The 13577-nt window shown below is 31.1% G+C and overlaps 1 protein-coding gene across 1 annotated transcript; it reads left to right on the top strand.

Annotated features, from left to right (window-relative positions):
* The first annotated feature begins 8055 nt into the window (after positions 1-8055).
* On the top strand, positions 8056-12262 carry LOC127131957 (uncharacterized). The gene is made up of 4 exons (XM_051060832.1): positions 8056-8542; positions 9427-9735; positions 10399-10650; positions 11624-12262. Exons 1-4 carry the CDS (start codon positions 8134-8136, stop codon positions 12151-12153), a joined length of 1500 nt encoding a protein of 499 aa, XP_050916789.1. The 5' UTR covers positions 8056-8133; the 3' UTR covers positions 12154-12262.
* The last annotated feature ends 1315 nt before the right edge of the window (positions 12263-13577 follow it).

The following is a 13577-nucleotide window of genomic DNA, read 5'->3' as shown; positions in this document are numbered from 1 at the left end:
TGTGATTTGTATTACTCGAAAGTTGAATTTATTTATTTATTAAATGGGTTTTTTTTTATTAAGGGTTTTGAAATTAAAGATATTTTAGTACTTTAAAAAAGATCAATACTTTTTTTTTACTTCACATATATTTATTTTATACAAATAAATCATAGTGAATTGCAACAAGTTTTAAAACGGAAGGCAACATTGCTTATCCGTATATATTTGTACTTTTTATGCCTACAATAGAGTAGACACTAATTACGTTATAAGCTTAAAATAGATTTAAGCTTTTATAAATGCAAGCGTCTAATCTAAGACCTAGTGAGGAGACTTGTTTTAAAGCCTACAAACATGATTACACGTCCTTGGACTTTGACCCACAAATGTAAGGATTAAGGGGAGTCATTCCTTTTATGTAGGAGATAGTCGATCCCTAGGACTATGAGTATTTCAATTATTAATTGAGAGAGTTTCATTTGACTTACTTAAAACATGACATGACATATTTTTCCACAAAATAAAACACATAGGGGGTGGTGAGCTCGGTCACATGCTCGTCATGTGATCTTGCCTAGGCATGGCAATATAACCCATACCCGCGGGTACCAACCCGAACCCGCCCCGAAGTTGACGGGGAAAACCCGCTTTGAATGGGTTTGGGTTTTCCCCGATTTTAAAATATGGGGATGGGTCGGGTAATGGGGACACTAGTACCCACCCCGAACCCGACCCCGAACCCGCCCCGTTTATTTCATTATATACATTATTATTTATTTTTGAATATTTAGAGTATTAAATATGTGTTCAATGTTTTGATATTTTAATTTTAATTTATTATTTAAAATATTTGAAATGAATGTATGGAATTTTTTTAGATTGTTTTATTTTATTATTTGTAATGTAATTTTATTTTGGAAAAATAAACATTTCTATTTAAAAAACTGATTTCACTAAATGAATGGTGGCGGGGCGGGGATACCCGAACCCGACCCGAACCCGTTTAGGACGGGTTTGGGTTTTGATTCTCCATCCCCGTTTGGGTTTGGGACGGGGAATGGGGATTGTTTGGGGGTTTGGGTTTGGGTTTGGGGGAGATAAAAACCGTCCCCGACCCGCCCCGTTGCCATGCCTAATCTTGCCACTTATTATTTAGGTATTGCTTATGTATCTAGGGATTGAAGAGTTTATGGGTTGAGCTGTTGGACTTTATAAAAAATATTTCAGTCCATCCTCTTAAGTACAAGGCTTGTAAGAGCGATGTGATTAAGCAATAATATTTCATTCCGTAGTTCCCCAAGCACAAGGTTTATAAAGGCAAAGTAATTTGAGTGAGAATATTTCATTCCGTAGTTCCTCAAGCACAAAGATTGTAAGGGCAAAGTGATTGTCGTGTGTTCAAAGGCGACGACAATTGGGCTGTTAATTGATGTGCATATTCTAGTTTGATTCTTGTTCGTGGTGTTTCAAGGGAAGTTGTGTTGACTTGCTCATGATTAATGGTTAACTTTTGGATTAATGGAGTAGTTAATGCATTGGAATGATTAAAATAGTCTTGAGATTGAGCAAATGATTCGGGACGTTCCTCTATCTGCGTTCTTGCAATTATGTCTCTTGACGCTATATTACAACAACGATGACTAGGACCCTATTAAGGTATATGGAAGCCATACATCCTTTATAAATGTAAGACCCATGGTATTTATTTTTCATCGTCTTTTCAAACTTGTTTGATCTTCTTCTAAGAATCATACTACTTTGTTCATCTATCATTTCCTCAAGCAAATCTTCACTTCATGTATTTTCACTATTTTTTATATCTATTTTCTCTTTTCAAACATTTAGAAGATGATGTTCATTAGAGAGTATGATGAAAACATAAATTTATTAGAGTTTAAGAAATGTGAGAAGAGGTGTAAAATGTGGAATCACTATTTAGCAAATTCAAAGCAACGTGATGGAAGAGTTGATTGGAAAATTATTGAGCTATGAATGTTAATGAGTTATGATAGTAGCTCTAGTAGCTCCAATTGCAGCGATATATGTGATAATGACATTATGTTTCTCTCTTCTTTTCTAAGACAAATAAGATCATTGATGGAGACTAAGAATACTACTCACTCTAGTGGAAGAGTTAAAACTAATTAATTATGTTCTCAATAGTGCATCCAAGGTGGCTTTATTTTGCAAAGGTCTGTTTATATCAAGTACTAGAGATGAATTTGATGTTCTATTAGAGCTCTGTAATGAGGGAGAACAAGTTAGCTTGATGATGATGCAAGGGAAAGGGAACAAATTTTCTATATGTACATTCGTGTTTGAGTTTAAGGTCTTACTAACGGTCAACGTTGCCTCTTATCAAATACATGTGAATAGTTGAGCATTTATTAGGGGGTTTGAGATTTTGTGTATGGGTCTTGGGGTCATGCCTACGATATGAATTTTCTTTCTTTCTATGGTATCGAGGGCATTGACAAAGGGTGGTTGAGTTTCCATAAGCGCACTCGCAAATATGGGATTACTCACTTTGCACTTGTGAAACTATAAGAATTGGAAAGATAAGCTTGTATGACAACACGATATATGTGAGTGCTCGATAGTAATATTTGAAGAGATTGACGAGGGTCAATTTTCTTTATAGTCTTTCAAATGCATCCTAGGAGAGATTATTGGTCGAGCTTCTAGGATCCGCAAAGACAAACTTCAGATCATAATTATATGATTATGACCATGAAGCCATTTTTATGTGAGAAGGTGACTTCTGGCGCAAGAGTTGACATGATTTTCAAGGGCCAGTCCACTATGTGCATCACTTGACATGCACACCTTTTACGAGAAGAGCTTTACTTTCTCCCTCTAGCGAATCCTCCGACAATGGTGTAAAGCGTATGACGAACGATAGTTGTGTAATCCTAAAATCCAAAATAATATATTCTTTATTATCAATTTCTAAGGTGTTCAAAACTAAACAAAGTTATGAATTTTGAAAAACTTTTTGTGATAAAGGACTTCACCACATCAATTAACATATTATAAATTATTATTAATAATTAAATTGAATCTACATCACTATATTGAGTACTCAAAATATTTTAATGTTGTAGAGGAAAATAATTTAGAAAATAAAAATAAATATCCTGATCCGATGTTACCTGTCAGTGCAGATTTCTTCCAAACTTAAACTTCAAGAATCAATAACATGTATTAACCGCACAATTTTGCAAATGCAGAGTCAATCAAGACACACACACATGTGCACACACGCTAACACACATACAAAAAGGTGAATTTTAAAAACATGTAAAAATGTAAAATAACTAAAAAGAACACACAAATTCTCAAGTAAACACCGCAGAACATCAAATCACATCTAGCATAGATCATCAACATCAAACATCTATATAAGTTGTAATGCTAATGTTTAAACATTCTCCTATCAATAATACCCAAAGCAATCAATATATAAAACATCAATGTAAATCATATCAATCATCAAGTTCAATCACAATTCAAGCGATACATAGTACTTCTATTTATGATAGTGTGCTACATCCAGCGATATTGTATTACATCTCATAATTCTATTTTAGATGTGCTTCTCTAAAGGGATATTGCACCATATGTTCATTTCTCTCTAGTGATATTGTGCCACAACTGATATAATATTTCTCTCTATTCAATATTGCACAATACCAATCCTATAAGTTGATTACTTATCTAATATCGATTAAGCTTGTCAGAATATACCCATTTGGTGACAAAATAATATATACGTAATGTTTAGTCTCTCCCCCTCGTTGGCCTAAGTTGTTGCTTAAAAGTACCATATTTAACACACGTTGAAACCACTATTGTTTCATCATCTGTGAGAGCTATCTTATACTTTTACATCTCAATTTTTAAACATATTATTTATCATTTATACAATACATCATCATTATATGTTTCATACATTCCACATCACATACATATATGTCATAATTATGTATATTAAATCATAATCTAGCACACCAAGTATTTTCATATAAAGTCAATTATTGACTCAATATCATCACTAGTACATCATTATGAAAAATTATTACAATATTTCATTCATAATATATAATCATCTCACATTTATGTCAATGATCAAATAATTATAATAATTTGATAACTATATCATTTTAGACATGAACAAAATAAAACACAAAATTTTTCTCAATAAAATTAACTACCACACATTCCACATAAATTGATTCAATCGATACCTTAATAAGAGTTTTAGTTTACATTTTAACCCCACACTTCCAAATTTGCACATTAATTTAATTATCGCTCAAGAGATACAACTATCACAACAAGTCTCGACTAAATTTTTAGAAATACGTCTCTCATATTCATCTCAATTATTTTACACTCATAAATCAAACTCACTTTCACCTCGTACCTTAAGATTTGGAGCTTTACCACCAAGTGCATTTTTTATCACAACAATAATATTTTCAGTAGCAATAAGAGACAAATGATGCTAGCGAACAAAACTGAAAAACAGCGAGATGTTCTTCAAGTCGGCGAACGTGATTGATAAATTATGAATAACGCAAAAACCATGTCAATAATTAATACAAGTTTTAGAAACAAAAGAAGAGTCAAAATAACACAAAATAAAATATTTGGAAAGTGCGAAAGAGTCTGATTTAAATGTTTGAGTATTGAACAAACATAGTGTTTTTTAAATTTTATGATTCAATCATTCCAAAAACAATATCAATTATTTGAGATGGCGCACAAACGGATCAAGATTGAGAAAACAACTTCGTGGACACGAGAAACCTCGTTTTTCAAAGTGTAACAATTTATGATTTCAAATATATAAAATGAAATAGGGCGTTGCTTGGAGTTCAAATATGGTCTCTATATATTTGTGAGACCAATTTTCGTGCCACATCATCCTATAGTCTTATGTGTCTCCTCCAAAATATTATTTTCACTTTTCAAATAGATAAATAGAATATTTAATCTCCATTGGAGGTTACGGGTTCGAACCTTGGAGAAGACGAAGAAAATTCTCATTTTTAACAAAAATGATCTAAGAAGAAAATCAATATTCTAACTATATATATTCTCCTAAAAATTTCAACTTTAAAATAGACATGTGACCTTAAAGAGTATAATAAAAATATTGAGAATAATGTCTAAAAAAGAACACTCATATTTGAATTGATATGAACGATAAAATCAGATAAATTTTTATAATCCCATTAGTAAAATTAAAATAATTATTTAAAAAACAATTAAATTAATATATCAACTAGCATTTTCAACCCTTTATTCATTAGATAACTAAAGTTTGATAAAAATAAATATAAATTTTATAAAGCTAATAAAGTTTTATTTGATAATATTTACAAATAAACTTTTAATTTTGTTTAACACTGAGAATACACACCTTTAACAACTTAAAATTAAATATACAAATTAAAGATAACTACTAAAAAGACATGAGAATCAAAATAAAACAATTTTTTTTTCAATTATTTATATTTGCAAAGTTAATTTCGAATGTCATTCTTAATTTACAAGCATGTATTTTCCTTCCAAATAAATTGAATATATTTTATATGTGATTAATTCATATCATTGTCTTAATTATAACTTAAAATAAAGTACTCTAATATAAATTTAGTAATCAAGTTTTTCAAAATAGTTTGTCTTAATTATAGTTTACAATAAATAACTGTAATATAAATTTAGTAATTAAGTTTTTCAAAATAGTTTTTTAACATATTTAAAATTCAATAAAAACGAATAAATTAGTTTACAACCGCGCATCGCGCGGGTCTTAATCTAGTTTTGTAATAATTAACGGTGTTATCATATAGCTTCATCATTCCTGCACTTAGATTTTCTCTAACCAAATATCAATAAATCTCCTAATATTCTTGGTTCTTCATGATATTTGTGATTTTCTTAGGAAGAAGCATTGTTTTGCGATATACCTTATTCAATCAAGACATACATATCACTCTACATCAAAATAACCTTGCAATTGAAATCTTGAATTTATTGAAAATTAATATGCCACTGCCAGGACATTGTCTTCAAGAACTTGAGAACCCATGTTGCAACATTAAAATGGTTCACGGTAACCGCAAATAGGAACATACTCAATTATTAAGTAGATAATATAATGTCAGACCTTGTAGCCTTCAAGTATAACAACCTATCAACCAATCTTCTGTACATTAAAATATCAGGATAAGGGAGCTAAAATCTTGAGGTAATTTTGAAGATGGATCAGAAGGAGTGTATATATGCTTAGAACATATTAGTAAATCCAAGCAATATTTCTTTTGACATATTGAAGTTCTATATTTTGAGTGTTGAACTTCAATCTCAAGGAAGTATTAGAGTTGATCTAGATTCTTAATCTTGGAAGAATCATGCAATGCATCTTTAGAGATTTCAAAAATATCAAGACCCTTAAATTGATTATATCCTTTGACTATCAATTTGACTTTGAATTTTTTAATAGAGTCATCAACACAATATTTGATCTCATATAACCATCTAATTTCAATTGATTTGACATGAGCATTAAAAATATGACTACCCCTTATTTTCTTAATAATAAAACTCAATTTTTATGTTTATTTCTCTATTTCAATTTATCTTTTAGTTTTTATGTTCCAACAAAATCAAATTAAGATTTTTACTTTCAAACCATAATCTATTTGAAGTCTTTTATCACATAATATGTACTTTCAAAATTTTCAAGTACTTTATTTATCTTTATAAATAAATAAATTTATGGCACATCCAAGAGAGGCAGACTTTTCAAGTACATAATGTGGCACATCGAAGAGCATTGACTATGCAGAATTTTCAAGTACATAATGTGACACGTTCAAAAGCATTGGTTGTGATGTGGTTTGTTTGTCATGAGAGACTATCTATCAAAGAGAGGCCCCATCAGTTTGACATGATTGACAATGAAAACTATTATTTTTGTCAAAAGTAGAAACTATCCAACATCTATTGTTTGACTGTGATGAGTTGAGAAAAATTTGGAAATGTATTTTAGACTGGTTATATGTTAAGCATGAATTATCTATGGAAAGAGGAATCAAAGTGGTTGATAAAGTGTAGCAAAGGAAAAGGATGGAGAGCCAAGCTCCTCAAATTGGCAACAATGGAAACATTTATGATATTTGAAAACATATGAACTATAAATAACACTAAGATAGAAATGAAAATTATAGATATCATAGTTTATAGAGGTTGGACCAATTCGAAAGTGCATAAACACATAACTAGGTTTATAACAAACTATTTAGAGTTTTCCTATTAATAGTTACATCATTTTGATTATTTATTGACTGGGATTTGATACAATCACCTTGTTTGCAATGTTTTTGAATTAATCAAAGTTTAATTAATTAAAAAAAACTTGTTTTTCTTATCCAAATTATAATTAAAAAATCAATTTTTATTTTACATAATTATTATTTTAAAAATACATTTTTTTTTACAAAATTAAATTAAATGTGAATTGTATTTAATATATTTTATTTTTTTATTTTTTTCTAATTATTAATCAATTAAAATTATTTTTACATCTTCCTATGAAATCTATTTTAAGAAAAATACAAAAAAAATATTAATTCAAATTATTATATTTTACTTTTATAATAAATATACTTTTTTTTTGGTTTATATATTATAGTGAAAATTTTACAGATTACAAATACTTAAATTAGTGTTACTTAATATTGAAAATAAATTTAAATTAGTGTTACTTAATATTAAGTAGATATCAAAAAATCGGTTTATTTGGTGTAATAATCCAAAAATATTGCTCAGCTATCTCACAATTCTCCATAAGTTAACAATATTTATGAAATAAAGCTATTGGTTAGTTTAACATGCCACGGATCATTATCCTTGCACCCTTCCCTCAGACAATTACAACCGTAGATGTACCCTCTCATCAACGATCATCATCTTCCCAAATTTTCTAATTCTGAAAATTTACAATTCCCGCTTTTCTCCACAATTTTCTCCTCCTAATATATATTACCCAAACACTCGTTTCTCTCTCATCAATCACTTCTTTCTCTCTCATCGATCATCAACGAAACACATTTTCTCTCCGTTTTCTTTCAGATCGAAATGGCTCGTACCAAACAAACAGCACGCAAATCCACCGGAGGAAAAGCTCCAAGAAAACAATTGGCAACCAAAGCCGCTCGGAAATCTGCTCCGGCGACCGGAGGAGTGAAGAAGCCTCACAGATTCCGTCCAGGAACAGTTGCTTTGAGAGAGATCAGGAAGTACCAGAAGAGCACCGAGCTTCTCATCAGGAAACTTCCATTCCAAAGACTGGTTAGAGAAATCGCTCAAGATTTCAAAACGGATCTCCGATTCCAAAGCAGCGCTGTTTCTGCACTTCAAGAAGCTGCAGAAGCTTATCTAGTTGGTTTGTTTGAAGATACAAACCTTTGTGCAATTCATGCTAAGAGAGTCACCATCATGCCTAAGGATATTCAACTTGCTCGCAGAATCAGAGGAGAGAGGGCTTAGATTGTGTTGCTCTGTTAGGGTTTAGTTGTTTGAATCCTTTGAATTCGATTGTTAATCATGTGCCTAAATCTTTAAAAGTTGAATGAATTTGACTATTGCTCTTAATTTTCCACCGCTATAAAGAATCTGATTTTGTTTTGATTTCTATATTGGAAGGAATGAGGTTAGTTATCCGTTTGAGGTAGAAGACATGGTCAATATTCATAACCACATGCATTTCAATTAATAATTGAGAGAGTTTCATTAACTTAGTTTATCCAGAGTCTTTTATCATATAATATAATATGTATTTTTAGAATTTTTAAGTAATTTATTTATTTCAAGTTATAATTACAGAAATTGTTTTTGTTATCCAAATTATAATATGTTTATATTAAATATAATGTTTTTGTATAGGAAAGAATTTTATTTGTATTAAATAGTTTCCAAAACAAGCTATCACAATAGTTATATATTATACCAAATTTATATCAGTACAATTGAGAAGAGATATGTATATAAGCAAAACGCAACCCCATTAAATTCACAAATTTTTTGAAAATCATTATTGACGTATTCACTACCATTATTGCATTGAATGATTTTAAATTTCTCTTGAAGTTGTGTTGCCGTATGTTTTTAGCTTTTGAGAAGTGTGATAAATTTGAGATTTATGTGAAATAGAATAAGTCAAAAAAAATTAGAATAGTTATTCAAGAAAAGACCATAATATTTATGATCAAACGAGATTAAAACGGGAAATGTCCATACATAATTGTATAAAATATCAAAAGTTAAGAAGCTACTATTATTAGAGTTTGTGGAAAACAATTTAATATGTTTACCAAGATGACAAGAATGACTAATATAATGCTCTAATTAAAAATGAGACATGGGATTTAGTACCACCACCGTCTGATGTTAATGTTACTCGATCTATGTGGATTTTTCGATATAAAGAAAAATCAAATGATTCTTTTGAGAGGCATAAATCTCGACTTGTAGGTGATGGTGCAGGTCAACAAGTTGACATTGATTGTGGAGAAACCTTCAACCTAGTTGTTAAGCCGACAACTATCTACACGATTCTCGGTATTGCTCTCTCCAAATCTTGGCATATCTATTATTTGGATGTCAAGAATGTGTTTCGCCACAGTGAATTGAAAGAAACTATATACATGTATCAAACACTGGACTTAAAGGATTTATCACGTACTGATCATGTGTTTTTTTTTTATGCAAATCTCTATATGGGCTTAAACGGACTTCTAGAGCTTGATACAATTAAGTTTCATCCATTGGTTTCTCTAAAAGCAAGTGTGGCCACTCTCTTTTTATATACAAGAAAAATACTCATATAACATACCTCTTAATTTATGTTGATCATATCATCCTTACCACATCCTTTGACACCCTAAGTACATATATAATCTCCCTTCGCAGTTCAGAGTTTGCTATGAAGGATTTAGGACAACTAAATTACCTTTTGGATATTGCAATCACTCTCCACCCACAAGATTTATTCCTCTCACAGAAAAAGTATGTCGAAGAATTTTTTACACAAGTTGACATGTCCTCTTGCAAATCAAGTCCAACTCTAGTTGATACAAAATCAAAGATGAGTGGTACACATAGTGTTCCATATTCCATATGAGGACTCATCACTCTATCGTAGCCTTGCAAGGGCTCCCCAAAATCTCACTTTCACTAGACCTGATATTTCATATGCAATTCAACAAAGATGTCTCTTCATGCATAATCCGATGGAAGCACACATGCATGTTCTCTGATGCATTTTGCGTTACATTCATGGCACCAGTAACTATGTCTTACAACTTTATCCTTATTTCATCACTTCTTTAATTTCATATACAGATGTTGATAGGGGAGGATGCCCCAATACTACGCGGTCTAGCTCTAGCTACTATGTCTTTCTTAGAGATAATCTACTCTCATGGTCATCCAAGCGGCAATTCACATTATCACATTCTAGTGCTGAATACTATGGAGTTGCCAATGTGGTCTCTGAATCATGTTGGTTACAAAACATTCTACTTGCGTTAGATTGTCCTACTCACAAGGCCACCATTGTCTACTGTGACAATATAAGTGTCATATACCTTTCAGGTAACCCAGTTCAACAACATCAACCAACAAAACACATAGAAATGAACATTCATTTTGTTTGTGAAATGATATCTCGTGGTCAAGTCTGCGTCCTTCACATCTCATCACAACATCAAATTGTTGATATCTTTACCAAATGTCTTCCCCTCATCTTATTTCAAGATTTCAAAGATCGTCTCAGCATTCGTCCAACTCCCACTTCGATTACGGATGAGTATTAGAAAAAGATTATATATAGTAGAATTTTATATGTATTAATTAGTTTCCAAAAACAAACTATCACAATAGTTGTATATTATACCAAATTCATATCAATCCACTAAGGGGAATTGCGCTTTTTATAATCATAATCTTTTAAAAATGCATTTTTATAAATAAAATAAAATATAAACTATATTTAATATATTCTTCCTCCTATTTTGCATAACTAATAATCCATTACAATTACTTTTACGACTTTGAATAAAATTTATCCTAAAAAAATATAAAAAATATTAATTTAAATTATTATATAAGATAATATATCAATAAAATGTAAGATATTTTTAAGTTTATAACTTATAAATTCAAATAATTGATAAAAGTCTTTTTTTTCACAAAGTTATAACTTATTTTTAAAATTTAATTATAGTACATATACAAATACTTAAGTTAAAGTTACTTAATAATGAAAATACAAAATGTTTGTCAGATTTTAACATCTTCATAAAAAATGAATATACGAAGAAATTAAAATAAATTTGAGTTTTTAAATAAAATATTTAGCAATTAAAAAAATAGGTTTAGTTGGTGTAATAATCCAAAAATATTGCGCAGCTATCTCACAATTCTCCATAAGTTAACAATATCTATGAAATAAAGCTATTGGTTAGTTTCATATGCCACGGATGATTATCCCCTTAGATAATTACAACCGTAGATATTCCCTCTCATCGACGATCATCATCTTCCCAAATTTTCTAATTCTGAAAATTTACGATTCCCGCTATTTTCCACTCATTTCTCCTCCTAATATATATTACCCAAACACTCCTTTCTCTCTCACCTATCATCAGCCAAACACATTTTCTCTCTGTTTTCTTTCCGATCGAAATGGCACGTACCAAACAAACCGCTCGCAAATCCACCGGAGGCAAGGCTCCAAGGAAACAATTGGCGACAAAAGCTGCTCGGAAATCTGCCCCGGCGACCGGAGGTGTGAAGAAGCCTCACAGATTCCGTCCTGGAACAGTCGCTCTAAGAGAGATCAGGAAGTATCAGAAGAGCACAGAGCTTCTCATCAGGAAGCTTCCGTTCCAAAGATTAGTCAGAGAAATCGCTCAGGATTTCAAAACGGATCTCCGATTCCAAAGCAGTGCTGTTTCTGCACTTCAAGAAGCTGCGGAAGCATATCTAGTTGGTTTGTTTGAAGATACAAACCTTTGTGCAATTCATGCCAAGAGAGTTACTATTATGCCTAAGGATATCCAACTTGCTCGCAGAATCAGAGGAGAGAGAGCTTAGATTAGATCGTTAGGGTTTATATTACATAGATTTTGATGATTTATAATTAGGGTTATGTATCATATTTTTATGTGTCTTCTCTAATCTGGTTTAAAGTTTAACCTATTAATCTCCGGCGTATTTTCTTAAGAAACTGAATTTAGTAATTCTTTTCTACTGAAACTTTTAATGTTATTTTATGACTGAATTCTTCCTAAACCAAATTGTCGCTAAGAAATACATTTGTATTTTAAGATGATATTTTAAAAAATACATTAGTAAGGGAGAGAATTCAGGGAGAGAAAAAAGAAAATTGAAATATGGAGAGTGAAAAAAGAAAATTGAGAGATAATTAAGGGAAAGAAATGATAATTGCATTATATTCATTATATTCATTAAATTAAGTTGAGAATGCATCCAAACATTTATATAAGTGTTACAAAATAATTGAGACTTAAAACATACAAGTACATAATAGAAAAATTAAAAAACTCGAGCCTATAATCGATTAAGCCATGGACATTAAAAAAAAACTTCATTGGTAATCGGTTAACCTTAGATGTTAACATTTTACACCTTAAATATTTATCTTTTATGTTACTCAGAAGTGTTTATGGCTTTGTTGTAACTGGTTACACTCATGTGTTAATTGATTACAACACTTAAATTACTCAAAATGCTTTTAAGAAATCACCTTAATTAAAGTGGTCTAAATCTTTGACGTTCATGTTCATCTTCAACCTCTTGAACACATCATTTGTGACTCCCTTAGTCAACAAATCAACCACATGGTTTTCACTTCTGCAATCTCTCAATCGTAATCTTCTTTCACTAACAAGCTTCCTCAAGTAGTGAAAACTCATTTCAATATGTTTTCTCCTCCCATGTTCAATTGGGTTCTTAGCAAGATTAATCGCGAAAAACATTATTAATCAAGAGTGTAAGAACCTCACCCTTATTGTTGTCCAACTCCTCCAATAGATTCATAAGTCACACATTTTGGCACACACATAACGAAGAGACAATGTACTCAGTCTCACAAGAAGAAAGTGCAACTACTGGTTCCTTTTTAGAAGACCATGAGATTGGTTTTCCATCAAACATAAAGATGTATCCAACTGTAGACTTTCAATCATCTTTATCTCCACACCAATTGGAATCGGTAAAATCGAGCAAATAGAACCTTGGACATATCTTAGGATCCTCTTGACTGTTGCGAAATGAGACACCTTTGGTCTTCCTATGAATCTACTCACGATATCGACACTAAACGTCGTGTTCGACCGCATGTTGCACAAATAACGCAAGGATCCAATCAACCTTCTATACTTAGTTGGATCAACATCTTGTTCATCCTCATTATTCGACAATTGTAACATTGGTTCAGCTCGAGTAATGGCAGCATTATAATGCTCCATTTCAAACTTCTTCAATATCTCAAGAGC

This window comes from Lathyrus oleraceus, chromosome 3, assembly GCF_024323335.1.
Source record: "Lathyrus oleraceus cultivar Zhongwan6 chromosome 3, CAAS_Psat_ZW6_1.0, whole genome shotgun sequence".
NCBI classification, from domain to species: Eukaryota; Viridiplantae; Streptophyta; class Magnoliopsida; order Fabales; family Fabaceae; genus Lathyrus; species Lathyrus oleraceus.
The sequence above is the reverse complement of the archived record's forward strand: the minus strand, read 5'-3'. Positions and strand labels throughout refer to the sequence as shown.

Excerpts from the sequence above, each read along its gene's own strand:
- LOC127131957 (XM_051060832.1), top strand. The coding sequence starts at position 8,134 with ATGGCTCGTACCAAACAAACAGCACGCAAATCCACCGGAGGAAAAGCT. Across the intron at positions 8,543-9,426 it reads AATCAGAGGAGAGAGGGCTT|TACCACCACCGTCTGATGTT; the intron begins AGATTGTGTTGC and ends CATGGGATTTAG. Across the intron at positions 9,736-10,398 it reads GGACTTAAAGGATTTATCAC|ATGTTGATAGGGGAGGATGC; the intron begins GTACTGATCATG and ends TTTCATATACAG.